This window comes from Dendropsophus ebraccatus, chromosome 15 (assembly GCF_027789765.1).
Source record: "Dendropsophus ebraccatus isolate aDenEbr1 chromosome 15, aDenEbr1.pat, whole genome shotgun sequence".
NCBI classification, from domain to species: Eukaryota; Metazoa; Chordata; class Amphibia; order Anura; family Hylidae; genus Dendropsophus; species Dendropsophus ebraccatus.
This window is the reverse complement of record NC_091468.1, coordinates 2,046,215-2,073,152: the sequence shown is the minus strand read 5'-3', so window position 1 is coordinate 2,073,152 and position 26,938 is coordinate 2,046,215. Positions and strand designations below refer to the sequence as shown.

General features: G+C 47.1%; 1 protein-coding gene across 5 annotated transcripts in view; it reads right to left on the bottom strand.

Moving 5' to 3' along the window:
• The window catches only part of ABCC10 (ATP binding cassette subfamily C member 10), a 71,727-nt gene extending 45,151 nt beyond the window's left edge, over window positions 1–26,576 (bottom strand). For 2 of the 5 annotated variants that reach the window (XM_069954420.1, XM_069954424.1), the window contains exons 1-3: window positions 26,516–26,576; window positions 24,434–24,539; window positions 19,498–19,680 (exon numbers count right to left, since the gene is read on the bottom strand). In XM_069954420.1, coding sequence (XP_069810521.1) covers window positions 19,498–19,658 — 161 coding nt within the window. In that variant the 5' untranslated portion in view covers window positions 19,659–19,680; window positions 24,434–24,539; window positions 26,516–26,576. Of the gene's footprint in view, window positions 1–19,497; window positions 19,681–24,433; window positions 24,714–26,515 lie in introns of those variants that run through there. The other 3 variants (XM_069954422.1, XM_069954423.1, XM_069954421.1) reach the window with 3 other exon arrangements.
• Window positions 26,577–26,938: the final 362 nt, after the last annotated feature.

Below are 26,938 nucleotides of genomic sequence, written 5' to 3'. Positions count from 1 at the left end.
TCATCCTGGCTTCCCCCGGCTTGCCGCAGCGCCTCAGATCCCGCTCCACCACCCGGACGGCCGACATGTGCCCCAACAAGACACCCACCGGGCCGGAAAGGCTGCAAACTTATGCCCGCGCGTTCGGCCAAGATGGCGCCGGCTCCTCTGCGCAGCAGGGCTCCCGCCAGCTTCAGCTCCCCATTCAGCAGCATCACTCCTCTGGACACCACCACGCTGCAGGAGATGAGCAGGAAGAACCTGCGGAGCCCACGCTGAGGGAGCTGCTGACGGCTATAACTGGGTGCAAAGCCTCCTTAACAGGTATGTTAGAGGAGGTGAAGATTGATATAAGTCTATTGAGACAGGACTTCCAGAACTTGAGAGAGAGGGTCCGTCATGCCGAGGACCGCATCTCTGATATAGAGGATAGAACAGCTCCTATGCCTGCTGCTATAACAGCTCTTGAGAAATCTTCTGAGGCGTGGAAGGAGAAGGCTGATGATCTAGAAAACCGCCTTAGGCGAAATAATCTGAGATTTATTGGCCTGCCTGAACGTTCTGAGGGAGCAGATCCTGGCAAATTTGTGGAAAACCGGCTCAAAGACTTGTTCCCTAATGCTCCGTTTTCTGCTGCTTTTGCTGTTGAGCGGGCTCATAGAGTCCCGACTAGACCGCTACCACCGGGATCTCTGCCGCGACCTCTACTAGCTAGAATGCTTAATTGTAATGATCGGGATCTGGTGCTGCGACTGGTGAGAAAGCTGCAAGACATCACCTATAATGGAGCCCGTGTATCCATCTTCCCGGATTTCTCTGCCGATCTTCAGAAGAAATGCGCCTCCTTCACGGCTGTGAAGCGACGTCTCCGTGAGCTGGAAATCCCATACTCCATGACGTACCCGGCGCGCCTGAGAGTTGTGGATGGTGACAGAACCGTCTTTTTCTCGTCTCCTTGGGAGGCGGATGATTGGGTGCGCTGTAAAAGACCGATGCCGCAGGACTGAGGACTCGGGATGTTTCTTGTCTCAATTGATCATTATGGGTGAGGTGGTTCTACCCTGTGCAATGTGCCTTCTATACTCACCCCTATACTCTTGATCTTCCTCTGCATATATTCTTTTGAGTCACCTCACATTCTTTTTGTTCTTGAATGTACTGTATATGATGTTCCATATTGGTTACGTAAACCTTGGGTACAGTGGGCTGCGCATTCCTGTCCTACTTCCTATTCTAGGGGTGTATCTATGTTAGTACATAAGTCCCTGAAATGGGAAGTGCAAACCTGTAAATCCGACTCTGAAGGACTTTTTTTGTTTATTCATGCCCTTTTTGACAATAGCCCTTTTGTTATATTGGGAATATACAACCCTCCTCCTGGGACCCTGGGTGTGCTGCATCGGGCTGCGGCTTTTGCTGCGGCATATCCCGGTGCCCAAATCATGTGTATGGGGGACCTTAACATGCTCCTGCACCCTTACTATGATAAACAGGGAGCTGACCCTTCTTTACTCACCTCCTCATCTCCTTTGGCACAATTGCTATCTGAGTTAGGATGGCTGGATGCGTACCGCCATTTTTATCCGACCTCCTCTGTGTTCTCCTGCTTTACTGTAGGGAGGAGGACTTTATCTCGTATTGACTATGTTTTGGGTAACCCATCTCTTATTTCTAACATAACTGACATTGCCTATCTCACCCGATCTGTCTCGGATCACTCTCCTCTGGCTTTCACCTTAGGTCCTCCTGATCGAAGTGTGCGGACCTGGAAACTAAATCCTTTCTGGCTGACTTTATTTACAGATAATGATCGCATACCTGATCAGCTACAAATGTTTCTCCAATTAAATGGGGAACATGAGGATAAGTTGGTCCTTTGGGAAACCCTTAAGGCCTACCTTAGGGGTTGCTTACAGTCCTTGATCTCTTATGTGAAAAAGGTGGGTGATGCAGAGGAGCGGGTTCTTGAGGTGAAATGTGCAATGCTCGAGAGGTCATATATAGCGAATCCCTCTGATGTTGCGAGGGAGGCATGGCTAGCGGCTGGTAGACAATATTTACACGTACTACAGGAGAAGGCTAACAGGAGAATATTTTTTAATAAACAGTCTGCGTTTGAACTGGGCAACAAGTCCAGTAAATTGCTAGCCTATCTGATTCACCAGAATAATCGTTCCCCTGCTATACTTAAAATAAACAGTGAACAAGGGACTATCCTTAATACGAATCAGGACATTGCGAATCGTTTTGTGCAATTTTATACGTCCTTGTATGCTGCCCAAAATGATTCCTTGCTTTCTGATCTTGAGGTTTACCTTGATGGGATAGACTTCCCCAAGTTATCAGTGGATAGTAGAGATTCTTTAGAGGGCCCAATTACTCTGGAGGAGGTAATTGATGCTATTGGGGACTTGGTAAAGGGCAAGGCGCCTGGCCCTGACGGATTTCCGATAGAGGTGTACGCGAAATACATTGACGTTCTGGTGCCTTGCCTTCTGGCAACTCTGCATGAAGCTTTGGAGAAAGGTAAACTTCCGGATACATTTTATGATGCCACTATAGTTGTTATCCTTAAACCCGATAAAGACCCCTTGGAGTGCGGTTCTTACAGACCGATATCTCCGTTAAATATAGATTATACCCGGTGACTCGGGGTGAGTAGATGATGGGCGTGTGGGACGTCTAACGTGGGTGTGTCTATTCACTCCTTGCCTTGGGGCCCTAATGTAACCTGCCCTAGGCGGAGTTTACGCCCTGAGAAGGACGGCCCCGCATCGGATCCTATCCCTTACTCTCCTCAACTTCCCCTATACTGATGTCTACTAACTGTCTCACTGGGGATCCCTGAACTAGCTAACGTTGCTAGTGACAATACAGGACTATAGATGTAAAGATATATTATACCCCTATACAGATAATAGACTGATAAGATGGTGTGAGGGACAGGAAATCACAGATATACCACAAGAAGTGGTGATATATTTATTGGGGGGTAATCATGATGTAGTCTCAATTATGATGGACTAGTCCCTCCCATTTCAGAATACTGTGTTTAAAAATATATAAACCATACAGATGTACACATATTGCTACTATGCAGATCAAGCTGATACACAAAAAAACTGAAAATGCATGTAAACAATATAAACTGCTAGCTGTATGAATGACGCGACCCCGCGCGTGCACTCTGGGAGATATACCATGCGCATGCGCTGTAATGAACGCGTGTCAAACTACCCATCTAAGTAGAAGACCAAGTTAATTACGCATGCGTGATACAATCCAGCGTATCGACTTAAATACACAGGTGTCTCTCAACACCATCATCTATGTGTTAAGGATATGCGCACGCGTCAATAATGGCGCGTGCGCACTAAGATATGCCTGCCATTTAAGCTTGTGTCGGTAACTAGACTAAACACTAAGATGTGCGCAAGCGCCTGCAACTGCACGTGCGTACTAAGATGGATATGCCTGTCATTAAGTTTGTATTGGCAACTAGAATAGACACCACTTGCGCTACTGCGCATGCGTACGCTCTTATCCAGCACTAACCAGCATCTCACTGTGGACAGATTAAATTGCCCGTGGCGCCTGCGTATTGATACTAACTCACTATAACCTTAGGATATCAAACTCCAATGTGTATATTCCCATTAGTGATTATGCGTACCGCGGTACTATGTGCAGAGCTGAGATGTAAACATTTTCTGCTGTATGTCTCCTATATAATACTTCAGCCCTTATTGCTGCGACGTCCCATTAGCTGATAATAAAGTAAACATATTTAAAACTAAGGTAAGTATCTCAAAATACCACAGCCGATCAATGATAAATTGGTGCTTAATAAGATAACAAAGTTACACAGTAAGCAGTTCCATGGATATAGTAATGATAAATAGTCCAACTTAGTGGACCTATGATAATCAGGTGTGATGCACTTCATGTGCTGATAACACACTCTTAAAGGAGATATACTGTACAGCATACTATTGCTACACAGGTCAAGGACATCCCGTAGATGGTACAGACCCTAGATGAAGCATCCAAAGGACATGGCCTCGTTCATCCCAAATGGTGAGTATGTCTTACACCCATAGATCCATTGTAGTTCTTTTTGCAGTAATTTTTTATTGAAGTCACCTCCTCGCTTTGAGGGTCTTACGATCTCCAGTGTTGCGAAGGTAATTGCCTTAGGGTCTCCATTATGTTTCTCCATTACATGTCTGGCTAATGGCGTATCTCGGCTATGCTCTACATCATTAATGTGCTCGCATATCCGTCTCCTAAATTCCCTAAAGGTTTTTCCTATGTAGTCCATAGGACAGGAACATTGTGCCATATAAATGACTCCTTTAGATCTACATGTCACTAGGTCCCGTATGGAAAATTGCTGTCCGGTTGCGGAGGCTACATTAAGTTTGGTTTTCCGTATGAAGCCACATGCTTTACATCCCCCACATCTATACTGACCAGCCATTTCCCTTTCAAGCCAAGTTTTTTCTTTGGTTGGACCCTGGTAGTGACTGTGAACCAGGCGATCTTTCAGGCTCCTACCCTTCCTGTATGTAATTAGTGGTCGATCAGATATTACTCGTTGGAGACTTTGATCGGTCGCCAATATTGCCCAATGTTTGGTTAGTATTTGGCGTACCTCATGAGATAAGTCATCAAAGGTCCCCACAATCCTGGAGACATCATTGGCCTCCCTTGTTCTAGGTATCAGCAAGGAGCTACGTCTTTTCTCCCTCGCTGTTTTAAAGGCATCCTTCAGGATTTCATGAGGGTATCCCCAGGAATCTCTGGCTTGTTTATGAAATTCAACATCTGAGGAACAATTCCTACGGACTGGATAATACTGTCCCTTAGGAATGCCTTTCTTCAGGGGGAATGGATGATGACTATTCCAGTGTAACAGACTGTTGGTCCAAATAGGTTTTCTATAGAGTGTAGTGGACAAACTCCCTGCTTGGTTCTTATATATCAGAATATCCAAGAAGGGAAGTTTCTCCTTGTCAATTTCCGAAGTAAACCTAAGACCCAGTTCGTTCTGATTCAATGACTCCAATGCACCTGAACTGGAGACAACAGTAGGGGGAAAAGTGGCCATGTTTTTGTAGCGCTGGATAACCCCTTTAAGCCATCTGGGATTAGGGTCTGGAGTTTATAAATCCACTACGAGTCTCTGACAGCACTGACCACCGATGGGAACGGTTGGCGGATCCTTTAGTGGTTACTTGCTCCCATGTCTTCTGCATCTCCGAGACGTTTGGATACGTCGCCTTTCCGCCTTTGTTTGTTTTGGACGATGTCCATGAATCCTTTTCTGTAGCGTTTGATTCCTTCCTCCCATGTATTGTAAGTCGCACTGGCAGCAAAGTGGCGAGAGTACAGATGCTGATACACAGGTACCGTTGTGTTGGATATATACGATTCCAGTGCTATCTGAGGTGACAGCTCTGTCCGCCATGTTTCTGCAGCATTGGCCGAGGCTTTAGCGCATTTTGAATTCCCTTTTTTAGTTGATCCATTCTTATTTATTGTTTTTTCTTCTCGTCCCTTTAGGTCTGTACGTCTGCTTGGAGCGATAGTATTACGGATAGCTGTTCCTCTTCTGTAAGTCAGCCTTGGATTTTTCCGGATGAAGAGGCAGCTGTGAGTATAAGCCTGCAAGGTTTCATGGCTGTACGGTCCTTATTACATGGAGTTTTGGGATCGATTCTTCTCTCTTTTGGTTTCAATAATTCTGTCTGTTGGGATCTGGCGTTTCTTTTGGCACCCTCTTTAACCCCTTCCCGTCAGTTGTAAGTACATACACGTTCCTGAGTGTCAGTGGGGTTAGATGTGTCTGTCTGTTGGGATCTGGCGTTTCTTTTGGCGCCCTCTTTAAAGAGGATGTACCACCAGGTACGTCCTCTTTAACCCGGTTCGCCTCTATGATGCGGCTCCGTTAGAATCAAAGGAGCCGCGTCATAGAGGGGGCAGGCCGGCCTACCTCCAGTGCTTGAGCACCGGCCAGTAACCGTGGAAAGAATGGCGCCGTACAGGGGAATAGTCTGTATAGTCATACACCCCTATCCCCCCTGTATAGTCATACACCCCTATCCCCCCCGTATAGTCATACACCCCTATCCCCCCCTGTATAGTCATACACCCCTATCCCCCTGTATAGTCATACACCCCTATCCCCCTGTATAGTCATACACCCCTATCCCCCCCTGTATAGTCATACACCCCTATCCCCCCCTGTATAGTTATACACCCCTATCCCCCCCTGTATAGTCATACACCCCTATCCCCCCCTGTATAGTCATACACCCCTATCCCCCCTGTATAGTCATACACCCCTATCCCCCCCATATAGTCATACACCCCTATCCCCCCCCTGTATAGTCATACACCCCTATCCCCCCTGTATAGTCATACACCCCTATCCCCCCCTGTATAGTCATACACCCCTATCCCCCCCCTGTATAGTCATACACCCCTATCCCCCCCTGTATAGTCATACACCCCTATCCCCCCCTGTATAGTCATACACCCCTATCCTCCCCCCTGTATAGTCATACACCCCTATCCGCCCCTGTATAGTCATACACCCCTATCCCCCCCCCCTGTATAGTCATACACCCCTATCCCCCCCTGTATAGTCATACACCCCTATCCCCCCCCCGTATAGTCATACACCCCTATCCGCCCTCCTGTATAGTCATACACCCCTATCCCCCCTGTATAGTCATACACCCCTATCCCCCCCCTGTATAGTCATACACCCCTATCCCCCCCCCCTGTATAGTCATACACCCCTATCCCCCCCCTGTATAGTCATACACCCCTATCCCCCCCCCCCGTATAGTCATACACCCCTATCCCCCCCCTGTATAGTCATACACCCCTATCCCCCCTCCTGTATAGTCATACACCCCTATCCCCCCCTGTATAGTCATACACCCCTATCCCCCCCCTGTATAGTCATACACCCCTATCCCCCCTCCTGTATAGTCATACACCCCTATCCCCCCTGTATAGTCATACACCCCTATCCCCCCTGTATAGTCATACACCCCTATCCCCCCCCCTGTATAGTCATACACCCCTATCCCCCCTCCTGTATAGTCATACACCCCTATCCCCCCTGTATAGTCATACACCCCTATCCCCCCTGTATAGTCATACACCCCTATCCCCCCCCCCTGTATAGTCATACACCCCTATCCCCCCTCCTGTATAGTCATACACCCCTATCCCCCCTGTATAGTCATACACCCCTATCCCCCCCTGTATAGTCATACACCCCTATCCCCCCGTAGTCATACACCCCTATCCCACCCCTGTATAGTCATACACCCCTATCCCCCCGTAGTCATACACCCCTATCCCCCCCTGTATAGTCATACACCCCTATCCCCCCCCCTGTATAGTCATACACCCCTATCCCCCCCCTGTATAGTCATACACCCCTATCCCCCCCCTGTATAGTCATACACCCCTATCCCCCCCCTGTATAGTCATACACCCCTATCCCCCCTGTATAGTCATACACCCCTATCCCCCCCCCTGTATAGTCATACACCCCTATCCCCCCTCCTGTATAGTCATACACCCCTATCCCCCCTGTATAGTCATACACCCCTATCCCCCCCTGTATAGTCATACACCCCTATCCCCCCGTAGTCATACACCCCTATCCCACCCCTGTATAGTCATACACCCCTATCCCCCCGTAGTCATACACCCCTATCCCCCCCTGTATAGTCATACACCCCTATCCTCCCCCCTGTATAGTCATACACCCCTATCCTCCCCCCCGTATAGTCATACACCCCTATCCTCCCCCCTGTATAGTCATACACCCCTATCCCCCTGTATAGTCATACACCCCTATCCCCCCCATATAGTCATACACCCCTATCCCCCCCTGTATAGTCATACACCCCTATCCCCCCGTATAGTCATACACCCCTATCCCCCCGTATAGTCATACACCCCTATCCCCCCCTGTATAGTCATACACCCCTATCCCCCCCTGTATAGTCATACACCCCTATCCCCCCCCATATAGTCATACACCCCTATCCCCCCCTGTATAGTTATACACCCCTATCCCCCCCCTGTATAGTCATACACCCCTATCCGCCCCCATATAGTCATACACCCCTATCCCCCCCCATATAGTCATACACCCCTATCCGCCCCTGTATAGTCATACACCCCTATCCCCCCCTGTATAGTCATACACCCCTATCCGCCCCCTGTATAGTCATACACCCCTATTCCCCCCATATAGTCATACACCCCTACCCCCCCCCCCCCGTATAGTCATACACCCCTATCCCCCCTCCTGTATAGTCATACACCCCTATCCCCCCTCCTGTATAGTCATACACCCCTATCCCCCCTCCTGTATAGTCATACACCCCTATCCCCCCCTGTATAGTCATACACCCCTATCCCCCCGTATAGTCATACACCCCTATCCCCCCCCCCTGTATAGTCATACACCCCTATCCCCCCGTATAGTCATACACCCCTATCCCCCCCTGTATAGTCATACACCCCTATCCCCCCCGTATAGTCATACACCCCTATCCCCCCCTGTATAGTCATACACCCCTATCCGCCCCTGTATAGTCATACACCCCTATCCGCCCCTGTATAGTCATACACCCCTATCCGCCCCTGTATAGTCATACACCCCTATCCGCCCCTGTATAGTCATACACCCCTATCCGCCCCTGTATAGTCATACACCCCTATTCCCCCTGTATAGTCATACACCCCTATCCCCCCCTGTATAGTCATACACCCCTATTCCCCCTGTATAGTCATACACCCCTATCCCCCCCTGTATAGTCATACACCCCTATTCCCCCTGTATAGTCATACACCCCTATCCCCCCCTGTATAGTCATACACCCCTATTCCCCCTGTATAGTCATACACCCCTATCCCCCCTGTATAGTCATACACCCCTATCCCCCCTGTATAGTCATACACCCCTATCCCCCCCTGTATAGTCATACACCCCTATCCCCCCCTGTATAGTTATACACCCCTATCCCCCCCTGTATAGTCATACACCCCTATCCCCCCTGTATAGTCATACACCCCTATTCCCCCTGTATAGTCATACACCCCTATTCCCCCCGTATAGTCATACACCCCTATCTGCCCCCCCTTGACAGTCATAGACCCCCTATACGTCCCTATATGCCCCCTTTATAGTTATACAACCCTTTTCCTATGTAACCCCCTGTATGTATGTATCTAGGTCTCTGCTGAGACCCCCTAAAAATGACTAATAATAATAATAATGACAGTGGACTAAATGGCACAGCCTTGGGTTGCTGCTCAGTGAGTTGTTGTTTTTTTTTTTTTACTTTTTTGAATCAAAATATTGCCCGTTTGGCATGGCAAGTGGGTGTGGTTTGCAAAAAGGGGCGTGTCATAATTATTGCTCAATTATCAATACCGCAGCTACAACCACGATATTGATTTAGGCCAATATCGCCCACCCCTAACCTGGTGGTACATCCTCTTTAACCTCTTCTCGTCAGTTGTAAGTACATACACGTTCCTGTGTGTCAGTGGGGTTAGATGTGTCTGTCTGTTGGGATCTGGCGTTTCTTTTGGCGCCCTCTTTAACCCCTTCCCGTCAGTTGTAAGTACATACACGTTCCTGTGTGTCAGTGGGGTTAGATGTGTCTACCTATTGGGATCTGGAGTTTGTCTAATCCTTTTGGATGAATGAATATTAGTAATGAGCGAGCATGCTGGTCCGAGCTTGGTACTGGATGGAGTATTAGGGTACTGGATGGAGTATTAGGGTACTGGATGGAGTATTAGGGTACTCGATGGTTCTCGTTACTCGGACGAGCATCTCGCGATACTCGAGAAAATCTCATCACCCGTTTCCTGTAAGTTTGGGCGCTATTTCTCAGCCAATAAACATGCAGGAGACTCTTTGGTACATCCTGCGATGACGTGGGACCCATATATGTCGATAGCAGCGATTGGTTGGCCAGATCAGATGACCCTGCCATATAAAACTGGGCGGGGGCAGTGCTGGCTTCAGACGCATGCTGTGAGAGATCAGGGAGAGAGCTGCTGCTGGTCAGGGAGAGTGTCAGTGTAGGATATAGCCTTCCAGTAGGCAGGGTATATACCAGCAATACAAACACACAGACCTTTTATTATTACTATTACTACAGACTGCTGGCTGGGAGTTGTAGTGCTGCTACCGCGATTTCACCAGCACACTGTGGTGACCGGCTGCTGGCAGAAAGGGGGCATTAGGTGTTGCATACACCCCCCTAAGTTTGCTCAGTGTACTCTTTTATGATTTTGGGGCTGGTGGTCCTGGTGTACTACATTGGATTGCTGGGATTTGTAGTACACCTGCATAGAACTTCACTGCTCATTGGAAGGGGGTATCACAGCGTGTATTGGTGCAGCCCACAGCAGATTGTATCCCACAGCCCCCCAAAAACTATTGGGACCACTAGTATATTTCCAGATTTCTGTCTTTCTTACTCAAGCCATATCTAAGCTCCATACTGTGCAGTGTCCATAAAATGGTGAACCCCGGACCAAAGCCGACATATTCTCTCCCTTAACCCCCAGCACTCTCTGTTATTAAAACTGACAAACAACCTCAACTTCCACCAAAGCAATTTTCCGTAGATGGCAGAGTGGGGGATTAAATCGTAAGGAAACCATGGTCAACACAACCAGCAAACGCCCATACACCTTCAGTGAACATGATGTGGTGGGCCCCCATCCCTTCCACTACCTCCAAGCCTACAGCTGTATCAACAAAACCTTACAGAATTCCTCAGACAAAGACTGGTCAGACCCCTTCTTAAACCTGAACTCCACCTCACAGCTGGAAGATAAGCAGATCACCAAATCCTACCGGTGGCTGACCTCGAAATACTCCTACCAAAGTGTAGAGTCAGGCATTTCATACTGGACTTTGGTTGTACCCAACGTCACAGTGGACGACATCATAAAAGCCGTCCAAACTGCAAACAAATACTTCCCTTCAGCATTTTACTGGGAGATGTCATACAAAATAGCTCATAGAGCCAACATATCCCCACACAGAGGCTCGCTTATAGGAAACACCACCGACCATACCTGCCCCAAGGGTGGTGCCCCTCACCCCGACCTCCTTCACTGCCTGTGCTCCTGCCAACATATCCCCACACAGAGGCTCGCTTATAGGCAACACCATGGACCATACCTGCCCCAAGGGTGGTGCCCCTCACCCCGACCTCCTTCACTGCCTGTGCTCCTGCCAACATATCCCCACACAGAGGCTCGCTTATAGGCAACACCATGGACCATACCTGCCCCAAGGGTGGTGCCCCTCACCCCGACCTCCTTCACTGCCTGTGCTCCTGCCAACATATCCCCACACAGAGGCTCGCTTATAGGAAACACCACGGACCATACCTGCCCCAAGGGTGGTGCCCCTCACCCCGACCTCCTTCACTGCCTGTGCTCCTGCCAACATATCCCCACACAGAGGCTCGCTTATAGGCAACACCATGGACCATACCTGCCCCAAGGGTGGTGCCCCTCACCCCGACCTCCTTCACTGCCTGTGCTCCTGCCAACATATCCCCACACAGAGGCTCGCTTATAGGCAACACCATGGACCATACCTGCCCCAAGGGTGGTGCCCCTCACCCCGACCTCCTTCACTGCCTGTGCTCCTGCCAACATATCCCCACACAGAGGCTCGCTTATAGGCAACACCATGGACCATACCTGCCCCAAGGGTGGTGCCCCTCACCCCGACCTCCTTCACTGCCTGTGCTCCCGCCAACATATCCCCACACAGAGGCTCGCTTATGGGCAACACCACGGACCATACCTGCCCCAAGGGTGGTGCCCCTCACCCCGACCTCCTTCCCTGCCTGTGCTCCTGCCAACATATCCCCACACAGAAACTCGCTTATAGGCAGCACCACGGACCATACCTGCCCCAAGGGTGGTGCCCCTCACCCCGACCTCCTTCACTGCCTGTGCTCCTGCCAACATATCCCCACACAGAGGCTCGCTTATAGGCAACACCATGGACCATACCTGCCCCAAGGGTGGTGCCCCTCACCCCGACCTCCTTCACTGCCTGTGCTCCTGCCAACATATCCCCACACAGAGGCTCGCTTATGGGCAACACCATGGACCATACCTGCCCCAAGGGTGGTGCCCCTCACCCCGACCTCCTTCACTGCCTGTGCTCCTGCCAACATATCCCCACACAGAGGCTCGCTTATGGGCAACACCATGGACCATACCTGCCCCAAGGGTGGTGCCCCTCACCCCGACCTCCTTCACTGCCTGTGCTCCCGCCAACATATCCCCACACAGAGGCTCGCTTATAGGCAACACCATGGACCATACCTGCCCCAAGGGTGGTGCCCCTCACCCCGACCTCCTTCACTGCCTGTGCTCCCGCCAACATATCCCCACACAGAGGCTCGCTTATAGGCAACAGCACGGATCATACCTGCCCCAAGGGTGGTGCCCCTCACCCCGACCTCCTTCCCTGCCTGTGCTCCCGCCAACATATCCCCACACAGAGGCTCGCTTATAGGCAGCACCATGGACCATACCTGCCCCAAGGGTGGTGCCCCTCACCCCGACCTCCTTCACTGCCTGTGCTCCTGCCAACATATCCAGACATTCTGGAAGCAGATTAAAGCCTTCCTCTCCACTCATCTCCAGCTTATGTGCACCCTCACACCTCCTCCATACGACTAGTGCGGGATAAGAAGATGCTCTTCTATGCAAAACCATTTACACTGCTGGATATAAACCGCTCCGCCCACCATGCAACACCATGTGACACCATGTATACCTCTTCCGTATGGAATGGATAGAATCCTCCCTTCTTAAAGAGGCTCTGAACCGCGGCGGTCCCGGGTGCCGCTTGTAACCCGGGAACGCCGGTATTAGGGGGCACGGTCCGATCGCCGTGCCCGCTAATACAGTAATCAGATGCAGCTGTCAAACATGACAGCTGCTTTCTACTGGTTTACTGTCTTTACTGCAGCGTACCCCTCCTCTTCTGAAGGGTTGCCTTTCTGTACTATGTTGTCCCGGAGGAGCGATCTCCGTTACTGCTGCCGGCCGGGGACATCTCCAAAGATGGCGCCGTCCCCGACTCGGCACTCGTTTGTTTTTGACTGCAGCCGAAAGCAAACGAGTGCTGATCTCATTGATCTTTGCTGTATATTTATACAGCAAAGATCTCAATGAGAGATCAAAGTGTATATACTAGAAGTCCTCTAGGGGGAATAACCCTAACCCCAGGGGGGGGGAGAAATAACCCTAACCCCAGGGGGGAATAACCCTAACCCCAGGGGGGAATAACCCTAACCCCAGGGGGGAATAACTCTAACCCCAGGGGGGCTTCTAGTATATGTGTAAAAAAAAAAAGTGTTGTCATTAGTAAAAAGCCCCCTCCCTTAATAAAAGTCTGAATCACCCCCCTTTTCCCAGGTTTTAAATAAAAGTAAATAAATAAACAAACATGTTTGCTATCGCCGCGCACGTAATCGCCCGAACTATTAATTAATCACATTCCTGATCTCGCTCGGTAAACTGCGCAAAAAAATCCCAAAGTGCAAAATTGCGCATTTTTGGTCGCATCAAAAAGCGATCAAAGTCGTATATGGGCAATCAAGGTACCGATAGAAAGATCACATCATGGCGCAAAAACTGTCACCTCCCCCAGCCCCATAGACCAAAGGATAAAAGCGCTATAACCCCGGGAATGGAGAGATTGTAAGGAACGTATATTTGGTAACAATGGTTTGAATTTTTTTCAGGCCATCAGATCCAATATAAGTTATACATGTTATATATCATAGTAATCGTAACGACTTGAGGAACATATATAACAAGTCAGTTTTACCCCAGGGCGAATGGCGTAAAAACACATTCCCCCAAATAAAAGAAATGCTTTTTTTTTTTTCAATTTCACCACACTTAGAATTTTTTTCTGGTTTCGCAGTGTAATTTATGGTAAAATTCAGCCGTCATTGGGAAGTACAATTAGTGACGCAAAAAATAAGGATAAGGGCTCATGTGGGTCTCTAGGTTGAAAAATGCAAGTGCTATGTATGTATGGCCTTATATACACAAGGAGGAAAAACCGAAAACGCAAAAACGAAAATTAGCCTGGTCCCGAAGGGGTTAAAATGAAGACTTCACAAGCACAGATTCTAGAAAGAAGATTCATTAAAAAAGGTTATCCGGAAGCATTATTTAACCCCTTCAAGACCGAGCCCATTGATGCTGTGTAACCGAATTTCAGAAAATTACAGAGAATGTTTTGTTGTAATGTCTTGTGTATATGTATATACTGATTAGCTGGCCTTGTAAGCTATGTGGTTGATATTCATTGTAGTTGTATGTGTATACCCATTCCCTTGTGTAATTGTCACACCAGTATCAACTGTCCGGCCATAAACCTCCCCAACCTTGTAGTTGTAGGTGTAAAACCGTGCGCCCATTGTGCCTGATAATATGTACAAGGCCGGAGAAACTTCCATGGTGATCAGTGTCTACATAGAAGCACATCCCCCCACCCAGACCTATTATAAGAGCCGGGGGTATGTAGCGTCTAGTCAGCCTCAGCTGGGACCATGGAAGGAAGGTTCCCAGCACCCTGGTGGCCATTGAGGGGAATGGGCGTATATTGGAGTATAATATAATTGTGGATGAAACAACTCTGCACCTGTAGCATCTGTACCTGCAGCGAAGTATCATCTCCTGTAATAAATCTCTTCTTTTCCTACATTCTGTGTGGTTATAGCCTCTGCCACTATTATCCATAGCAGCCGATTACATGCCTGGATGTCCGCCTCACATTACTGCCATCTTCTAAGAGCCAGAGCGCTGCTACTTCTCCACCTACAGGGCTGCTTGGGGTCATTTTATGCGCCATGATCTATAGTTTTTATTAATATCATATTGGTGTAACAAAAATTTTTTTTATCACTTTTTATTATTTTTTTCGGATATATAATTTAAAAAAATCAGCAATCCTGGTGTTTTTTTTATTTCAGTTTACGCCGTTCACCATGCGGGAACAATAATGTTCTATTTTAATAGAATGGACGATTCCGCACACTACGATATATAATGTTTATTTAGTTTTATAATGGGCAAGGGGGTATATTAAACCTTAATTGCACTTAAGAAAAAAACAAACTTATATTGCACAGTAAAACATGCAATGAATAGACGTCATTTGCTGACGTGCTGTGCCATGGCATAGATCAGTGCTATCGGCCATCTGAGTCAGCCTGACCCTATATACATAGATGGCGGCTGATACAACACTAGTTATAAATGATTGGATGTTTAATATCCAATATGTATCTGTTTATCTATGGACTTATGGGACTTGTTGTACTACAATCTTCCTAGGAGGTGAGCCAGGTAACCCGGCAGTCAGCTGCCAATTACAGACTCCTCATCCTCAAATATTGTGATGGGGGTTTATGCTTGAGAAAGGTCCTCTCTCTTATCAGTAGGGCCGGAACGCCTTGCATTGAATGAACCCCCTTGTTAGTGAAGAAGTGCAGGATTCGTCACACTTTAAGTCATCACACTTGCACGCTGTTATCCTTCCTATTCTCTACACCAGCGTTGGCATGAAAGGGGGAATATCTGCTCCGCTGATCCTGCATGGGTCTCTCCTTCTCACATCCAGTCACCATCACACAACCAGTCACCATCACACAACCAGTCACCAACATCACACAACCAGTCACCATCACACAACCAGTCACCAACATCACACAACCAGTCACCAACATCACACAACCAGTCACCAACATCACACAACCAGTCACCATCACACAACCAGTCACCGACATCACACAACCAGTCACCATCACACAACCAGTCACCATCACACAACCAGTCACCAACATCACACAAAAAGTCACCAACACACAACCAATCACCAACAAGAGACTGACATCACACAACCAGTCACCAACAAGAGACTGACATCACACAACCAGTCAGCAACAAGAGACTGACATCACACAACCTGTCATCAACATCACAAAACCCATTACCCACACTGACATCACACATTCAGTCACCAACAAGAGACTGACATCACACAACCAGTCACCAACACCGATATGACACGAAGCGTTACCAACATCCCACAACCCGTCACCGACATCACACTACCAGTCACCAACATAACACAACCAGTGACCAAAATAACAAAACCCGATACCAACACAGACATTACACAACCTGTCACCAAAGTTACACAACCCGTCACCAACACCGACATCGCACAACCTGTCACTGACATCGCACAACCAGTCACCAACACCGACATCACAGAATCAGTCACCAACATTACACAACCCGTCACCAACACCGACATCACACAATCAGTCACCAACACAACACAACCCATTAACAACATCACACAACCTGTCACCAACACTGGCATCACATATCCAGTCACCAACCAAGAGACTTACATTACACATCCCGTCACTAGCACTGACACTACACATCCCGTCACTAGCACTACCACTGACATTACACATCCCGTCACTAGCACTACCACTGACATTACACATCCCCTCGCTAGCACTACAGCTGACATTACACATCCCCTCGCTAGCACTACCACTGACATTACACATCCCCTCGCTAGTACTACAGCTGACATTACACATCCCCTCGCTAGCACTACCACTGACATTACACATCCCATCACTAGCACTACCACTGACATTACACATCCCATCACTAGCACTACCACTGACATTACACATCCCATCACTAGCACTACCACTGACATTACACATCCCATCACTAGCACTACCACTGACATTACACATCCCATCACTAGCACTACCACTGACATTACACATCCCATCACTAGCACTACCACTGACATTACACATCCCATCACTAGCACTACCACTGACATTACACATCCCCTCGCTAGCACTACCACTGACATTACACATCCCGTCACTAGCACTACCACTGACATTACACATCCCGTCACTAGCACTACCACTGACATTACACATCCCCTCGCTAGCACTACAGCTGACATTACACATCCCCTCGCTAGCACTACCACTGACATTACACATCCCCTCGCTAGCACTACAGCTGACATTACACATCCCCTCGCTAGCACTACCACTGACATTACACATCCCATCACTAGCACTACCACTGACATTACACATCCCATCACTAGCACTACCACTGGCATCACATATCCCGTCACTAGCACTACCACTGACATTACACATCCCATCACTAGCACTACAGCTGTCATTACACATTCTGTCACTAGCACTACAGCTGTCATTACACATCCCCTCACTAGCACTACCACTGACATTACACATCCCATCACTAGCACTACAGCTGACATTACACATCCCGTCACTAGCACTACCACTGACATTACACATCCCATCACTAGCACTACAGCTGTCATTACACATCCCCTCACTAGCACTACCACTGACATTACACATCCCATCACTAGCACTACAGCTGTCATTACACATCCCCTCACTAGTACTACAGCTGTCATTACACATCCTGTCACTAGCACTACAGCTGTCATTACACATCCCCTCACTAGCACTACCACTGATACACATCCCATCACTAGCACTACCACTGACATTACACATCCCGTCACTAGCACTACCACTGACATTACACATCCCGTCACTAGCACTACCACTGACATTACACATCCCATCACTAGCACTACCACTGACATTACACATCCCATCACTAGCACTACCACTGACATTACACATCCCCTCGCTAGCACTACCACTGACATTACACATCCCATCACTAGCACTACCACTGACATTACACATCCCCTCGCTAGCACTACCACTGACATTACACATCCCCTCGCTAGCACTACCACTGACATTACACATCCCATCACTAGCACTACCACTGACATTACACATCCCCTTGCTAGCACTACAGCTGACATTACACATCCCCTCGCTAGCACTACCACTGACATTACACATCCCGTCACTAGCACTACCACTGACATTACACATCCCATCACTAGCACTACAGCTGTCATTACACATCCTGTCACTAGCACTACAGCTGTCATTACACATCCCCTCACTAGCACTACCACTGATACACATCCCATCACTAGCACTATAGCTGACATTACACATCCCATCACTAGCACTACCACTGACATTACACATCCCGTCACTAGCACTACCACTGACATTACACATCCCATCACTAGCACTACCACTGACATTACACATCCCGTCACTAGCACTACCACTGACATTACACATCCCGTCATTAGCACTACCACTGACATTAGACATCCCCTCACTAGCACTACCACTGACATTACACATCCCCTCACTAGCACTACCACTGACATTACACATCCCGTCACTAACACTACAGCTGACATTACACATCCCGTCACTAGCACTACAGCTGACATTACACATCCTGTCACTAGCACTACAGATGACATTACACATCCTGTCACTAGCACTACCACTGACATTACACATCCCATCACTAGCACTACCACTGACATTACACATCCCCTCACTAGCACTACCACTGACATTACACATCCTATCACTAGCACTACCACTGATACACATCCCATCACTAGCACTATAGCTGACATTACACATCCCATCACTAGCACTACCACTGATACACATCCCCTCACTAGCACTACCACTGACATTACACATCCCGTCACTAGCACTACCACTGACATTACACATCCCATCACTAGCACTACCACTGACATTACACATCCCATCACTAGCACTACCACTGACATTACACATCCCATCACTAGCACTACCACTGATACACATCCCCTCACTAGCACTACCACTGACATTACACATCCCGTCACTAGCACTACCACTGACATTACACATCCCATCACTAGCACTACCACTGACATTACACATCCCCTCACTAGCACTACCACTGACATTACACATCCCCTCGCTAGCACTACCACTGACATTACACATCCCATCACTAGCACTACCACTGACATTACACATCCCGTCACTAACACTACAGCTGACATTACACATCCCGTCACTAGCACTACCACTGACATTACACATCCCGTCACTAGCACTACCACTGACATTACACATCCCATCACTAGCACTACCACTGACATTACACATCCCGTCACTAGTACTACAGCTGACATTACACATCCCATCACTAGCACTACCACTGACATTACACATCCCCTCGCTAGCACTACCACTGACATTACACATCCCCTCGCTAGCACTACCACTGACATTACACATCCCCTCGCTAGCACTACCACTGACATTACACATCCCCTCGCTAGCACTACCACTGACATGGCCTCCCTTTCATCTCATTCCTCTCCTGTGAACATGGTTTCTCTTTCACCTCACACAGATTTCTCACCTGGGGGCTCCGGCATGGCAGGCACTGCTGAGAGCCAGGAGGACATGGGGGACGCAGCTGATGATGAGCTGATTGAAGCAAACGCCAAGGTGTCCCCGGACCCAGACAGGCAGGGGGTCTGAGGGGGACGCTGCACAGAGGCGGGCGAGGACATCCTCCATTACCTCCACAGCGCACCGGACCCTGCACCAGAGACAACGGGCATCAGGACTGTCCCTCCAAGATGTTATAATATATGCTGTATATTATAGTATATTACCTCCTGTACATAATAGTATAATACCTCCTGTACATTATAGATTATATCCTGTACATTATAGTATATTACCTCCTGTACATTATATCCTGTACATAATAGTATATTACCTCCTGTACATTATATCCTGTACATAATAGTATATTACCTCCTGTACATTATATCCTGTACATTATAGTATATAACCTCCTGTACATTATATCCTGTACATTATAGTATATTACCTCCTGTACATTATAATATATTACCTCCTGTACATTATAGATTATATCCTGTACATTATAGTATATTACCTCCTGTACATTATAGATTATATCCTGTACATTATAGTATATTACCTCCTATACATTATATCCTGTACATTATAGTATATTACCTCCTGTACATTATAGATTATATCCTGTACATTATAGTATATTACCTCCTGTACATTATAGATTATATCCTGTACATTATAGTATATAACCTCCTGTACATTATATCCTGTACATTATAGTATATTACCTCCTGTACATTATAATATATTACCTCCTGTCCATTATAGATTATATCCTGTACATTATAGTATATTACCTCCTGTACATTATAGATTATATCCTGTACATTATAGTATATTACCTCCTATACATTATATCCTGTACATTATAGTATATTACCTCCTGTACATTATAGTATATTACCTCCTGTACATTATAGATTATATCCTGTACATTATAGTGTATTACCTCCTGTACATTATAGTATATTACCTCCTGTATATTATATCCTGTACATAATAGTATATTACCTCCTGTACATTATATCCTGTACATTATAGTATATTACCTTCTGTACATTATATCCTGTACATTATAGTATATAACCTCCTGTACATTATATCCTGTACATTATAGTATATTACCTCCTGTACATTATATCCTGTACATTATAGTATATTACCTCCTGTACATTTTAGTATATTACTTCCTGTACATTACACATCCCATGACTAGCACTACCACTGACATTACACATCCCGTCACTAGCACTACCACTGACATTACACATCCCGTCACTAGCACTACCACTGACATTACACATCCCGTCACTAGCACTACCACTGACATTACACATCCCATCACTAGCACTACCACTGACATTACACATCCCATCACTAGCACTACCACTGACATTACACATCCCGTCACTAGCACTACCACTGACATTACACATCCCATCACTAGCACTACCACTGACAATACACATCCCATCACTAGCACTACAGCTGTCATTACACATCCTGTCACTAGCACTACAGCTGACATTACACATCCCGTCACTAGCACTACCACTGACATTACACATTCCATCACTAGCACTACCACTGACAATACACATCCCATCACTAGCACTACAGCTGACATTACACATCCCCTCGCTAGCACTACCACTGACATTACACATCCCGTCACTAGCACTACCACTGATACACATCCCGTCACTAGCACTACCACTGACATTACACATCCCATCACTAGCACTACAGCTGACATTACACATCCCGTCACTAGCACTACCACTGACATTACACATCCCGTCACTAGCACTACCACTGACATTACACATCCCGTCACTAGCACTACCACTGACATTACACATCCCATCACTAGCACTACCACTGACATTACACATCCCGTCACTAGCACTACCACTGATACACATCCCATCACTAGCACTACAGCTGACATTACACATCCCGTCACTAGCACTACCACTGACATTACACATCCCATCACTAGCACTACCACTGACATTACACATCCCGTCACTAGCACTACCACTGACATTACACATCCCATCACTAGCACTACCACTGACAATACACATCCCATCACTAGCACTACAGCTGTCATTACACATCCTGTCACTAGCACTACAGCTGTCATTACACATCCCCTCACTAGCACTACCACTGACATTACACATCCCATCACTAGCACTACCACTGACATTACACATCCCATCACTAGCACTACCACTGACATTACACATCCCCTCACTAGCACTACCACTGACATTACACATTCCATCACTAGCACTACAGCTGACATTACACATCCCCTCGCTAGCACTACCACTGACAATACACATCCCATCACTAGCACTACAGCTGACATTACACATCCCCTCGCTAGCACTACCACTGACAATACACATCCCATCACTAGCACTACCACTGACATTACACATCCCGTCACTAGCACTACCACTGATACACATCCCATCACTAGCACTACAGCTGACATTACACATCCCGTCACTAGCACTACCACTGACATTACACATCCCATCACTAGCACTACCACTGACATTACACATCCCGTCACTAGCACTACCACTGACATTACACATCCCATCACTAGCACTACAGCTGACATTACACATCCCGTCACTAGCACTACCACTGACATTACACATCCCATCACTAGCACTACCACTGATACACATCCCATCTCTAGCACTACCACTGACATTACACATCCTGTCACTAGCACTACAGCTGACATTACACATCCCGTCACTAGCACTACCACTGACATTACACATCCCCTCGCTAGCACTACCACTGACATTACACATCCCGTCACTAGCACTACCACTGACATTACACATCCCGTCACTAGCACTACCACTGATACACATCCCATCACTAGCACTACCACTGACATTACACATCCCATCACTAGCACTACCACTGATACACATCCCATCACTAGCACTACCACTGACATTACACATCCTGTCACTAGCACTACCACTGACATTACACATCCCATCACTAGCACTACCACTGACATTACACATCCCCTCACTAGCACTACCACTGACATTACACATCCTTTCACTAGCACTACCACTGACAAGACATTACACATCCCATCACTAGCACTACCACTGATACACATCCAATCACTAGCACTACCACTGATATTACACATCCCGTCACTAGCACTACCACTGACATTACACATCCCATCACTAGCACTACCACTGACATTACACATCCCATCACTAGCACTACCACTGACATTACACATCCCATCACTAGCACTACCACTGACATTACACATCCCATCACTAGCACTACCACTGACATTACACATCCCCTCACTAGCACTACCACTGACATTACACATCCCATCACTAGCACTACCACTGACATTACACATCCCATCACTAGCACTACCACTGACATTACACATCCCATCACTAGCACTACCACTGACATTACACATCCCATCACTAGCACTACCACTGACATTACACATCCCCTCGCTAGCACTACCACTGACATTACACATCCCATCACTAGCACTACCACTGACATTACACATCCCCTCACTAGCACTACCACTGACATTACACATCCCATCACTAGCACTACCACTGACATTACACATCCCCTCACTAGCACTACCACTGATACACATCCCATCACTAGCACTATAGCTGACATTACACATCCTGTCCATTATATTGTGTCCTGTACATTATATTATCTGCTGTATATTATATTGTGTCCTGTATATTATATCCTATATATTATATTGTGTAATGTACATTATATTATCTACTGTACACTATAACTCCTGTGTATATCACATCCCCCTCCTCTGTACATTATATTGTGCCCTGTATATTATATTGTATCCTATATATTATATTGTGTCCTGTACATTATATTATCTACTGTACACTATAACTCCTGTGTATATCACATCCCCCTCCTCTGTACATTATATTGTGTCCTGTATATTATATTGTGCCCTGTACATTATATTGTGTCCTGTATATTATATTATATCCTGTACATTATAATAACTCCAGTATATGACATAATAACCCTCCTCTGTACATTATATTGTGTCCTGTATATTATATCCTGTACATTATATTATATCCTGTATATTATATTGTATCCTATATATTATATTGTGTCCTGTATATTATATTATATCCTGTACATTATATTATCTGCTGTACACTATAACTCCTGTGTATATCACATCCCCCTCATCTGTACATTATATTGTGTCCTGTATATTATATTGTATCCTGTATATTATATTGTATCCTGTACATTATATTATATCCTGTATATTATATTGTGTCCTGTATATTATATTGTGTCCTGTATATTATATTGTGTCCTGTACATTATATTATCTGCTGTACACTATAACTCCTGTGTATATCACATCCCCCTCCTCTGTACATTATATTGTGTCCTATATATTATATTGTGTCCTGTATATTATATTGTCCTGTATATTATATTATATCCTGTACATTATAATAACTCCAGTATATGACATAATAATCCTCCTCTGTACATTATATTGTGTCCTGTATATTATATCCTGTATATTATATAGTATCCTATATATTATATTGTGTCCTGTACATTGTATTATCTGCTGTACATTATAATAATCCAGTATATGAAATAATAACCCTCCTCTGTACATTATATTGTGTCCTGTACATTATATTATCTGCTGTACACTATAATAGCTCCAGTATATGACACAATATCCCTCCTCTGTCTATTACAGTATCTCCCGGTGCCGCCGCCTATCCCTCCTGCTCTCTGTACCGGGGACGACAGTATAATGCACAGACATGACAGGAACTTCTCACCTCAGCCAGGAAGTGCACTCCACGGAAGCGGAACTATAGAACAGGAAGACAGTTTCCCGGGGAGAAAACAATTAACGGACCAATACAGAGACGATAGAGATGATTTCTGTACAGAGAGACCAATGAGTGAAAGGATGTATAGATACTGCCAGCCGCTAGATGGCAGCATAGATAGAGGAAAGGAAGTGTAAGCAGCCTCCCAGTATGTGTACTAAGACGGCCGGCCAGTAGAGGGCAGCATGGGCAGTGTCTATTCCTCAACCTATAACAATACGGGGCCACACTACATACATGAGGATACAGGGGCCACACTACATACATGAGGATACAGGGGCCACACTACATACATGAGGATACAGGGGCCACACTACATACATGAGGATACAGGGGCCACACTACATACATGAGGATACAGGGGCCACACTACATACATGAGGATACAGGGGCCACACTACATACATGAGGATACAGGGGCCACACTACATACATGAGGATACAGGGGCCACACTACATACATGAGAATACAGGGCCACACTACATACATGAGGATACAGGGGCCACACTACATACATGAGGATACAGGGGCCACACTACATACATGAGGATACAGGGGCCACACTACATACATGAGGATACAGGGGCCACACTACATACATGAGGATACAGGGGCCACACTACATACATAAGGATACAGGGGCCACACGGTGGTGTAGCCCCTGTATCCTCATGTATGTAGTGTGGCCCCTGTATACTCATGTATGTAGTGAGGGCCCCTGTATGTAGTGTGGCCCCTGTATCCTCATGTATGTAGTGAGGGCCCCTGTATGTAGTGTGGCCCCTGTATCCTCATGTATGTAGTGAGGGCCCCTGTATCCTCATGTATGTAGTGAGGGCCCCTGTATCCTCATGTATGTAGTGAGGGCCCCAGTATGTAGTGTGGCCCCTGTATCCTCATGTATGTAGTGAGGGCCCCTGTATCCTCATGTATGTAGTGAGGGCCCCTGTATCCTCATGTATGTAGGGAGGGCCCCAGTATGTAGTGTGGCCCCTGTATCCTCATGTATGTAGTGTGGGCCCCAGTATGTAGTGTGGCCCCTCTATCCTCATGTATGTAGTGTGGCCCCTGTATCCTCATGTATGTAGTGTGGGCCCCAGTATGTAGTGTGGCCCCTCTATCCTCATGTATGTAGTGAGGGCCCCTGTATCCTTATGTATGTAGTGAGGGCCCCAGTATGTAGTGTGGCCCCTGTATCCTCATGTATGTAGTGTGGGCCCCAGTATGTAGTGTGGCCCCTCTATCCTCATGTATGTAGTGTGGCCCCTGTATCCTCATGTATGTAGTGAGGGCCCCAGTATGTAGTGTGGCCCCTGTATCCTCATGTATATAGTGAGGGCCCCTGTATCCTCATGTATGTAGTGAGGGCCCCAGTATGTAGTGTGGCCCCTGTATCCTCATGTATGTAGTGAGGGCCCCTGTATTTAGTTTGGCCCCTGTTTCCTCATGTATGTAGTGAGGGCCCCTGTATCCTCATGTATGTAGTGAGGGCCCCTGTATTTAGTTTGGCCCCTGTTTCCTCATGTATGTAGTGAGGGCCCCTGTATCCTCATGTATGTAGTGAGGGCCCCAGTATGTAGTGTGGCCCCTGTATCCTCATGTAGGTAGTGTGGGCCCCAGTATGTAGTGTGGCCCCTGTATCCTCATGTATGTAGTGTGGCCCCTGTATCCTCATGTATGTAGTGTGGGCCCTGTATCCTCATGTATGTAGTGTGGCCCCTCTATCCTCATGTATGTAGTGTGGGCCCTGTATCCTCATGTATGTAGTGTGGCCCCTGTATTCTCATGTATGTAGTGTGGCCCCTGTATCCTCATGTATGTAGTGTGGCCCCTGTATCCTCATGTATGTAGTGAGGGCCCCTGTATCCTCATGTATGTAGTGTGGCCCCTCTATCCTCATGTATGTAGTGTGGCCCCTGTATCCTCATGTATGTAGTGAGGGCCCCAGTATGTAGTGTGGCCCCTGTATCCTCATGTATGTAGTGAGGGCCCCAGTATGTAGTGAGGGCCCCTGTATCCCCCATTACCTCCTTCGGGCTGTCTGTCCCGTTCCTCCGGCTCAGGTCTCTGGAGTTTGATCTTTGGACAGATCCTGTTCTCTACAATCATCATAAATGGCGGTTCTGGTGCCAGGAGGCTGCCGCCTACAGCTAGAGGACCAGAGCCAAAGCCTGCAGGACGCCAGGATGCCAACTGTATAAATATATATCTATATACACACATAACATCACGTCTATACCCCGAGGAGATCCCTGCCTCACTGCAGGGGTATATACCGTATACTGAGACAGGGAGTACCAGCCGCACCATGTCCATCAGTTTGCCAGTCAGCTGCCAGACTTCACTGAGGACTGGCCCCGGATGGCTGACATCTGCCAGGTTTTCACAGACTTTGGGGAGTCAACCCAGCAGGTTGAGGAAGTGCAGTGGATAAGAGCCAGACCACCCTC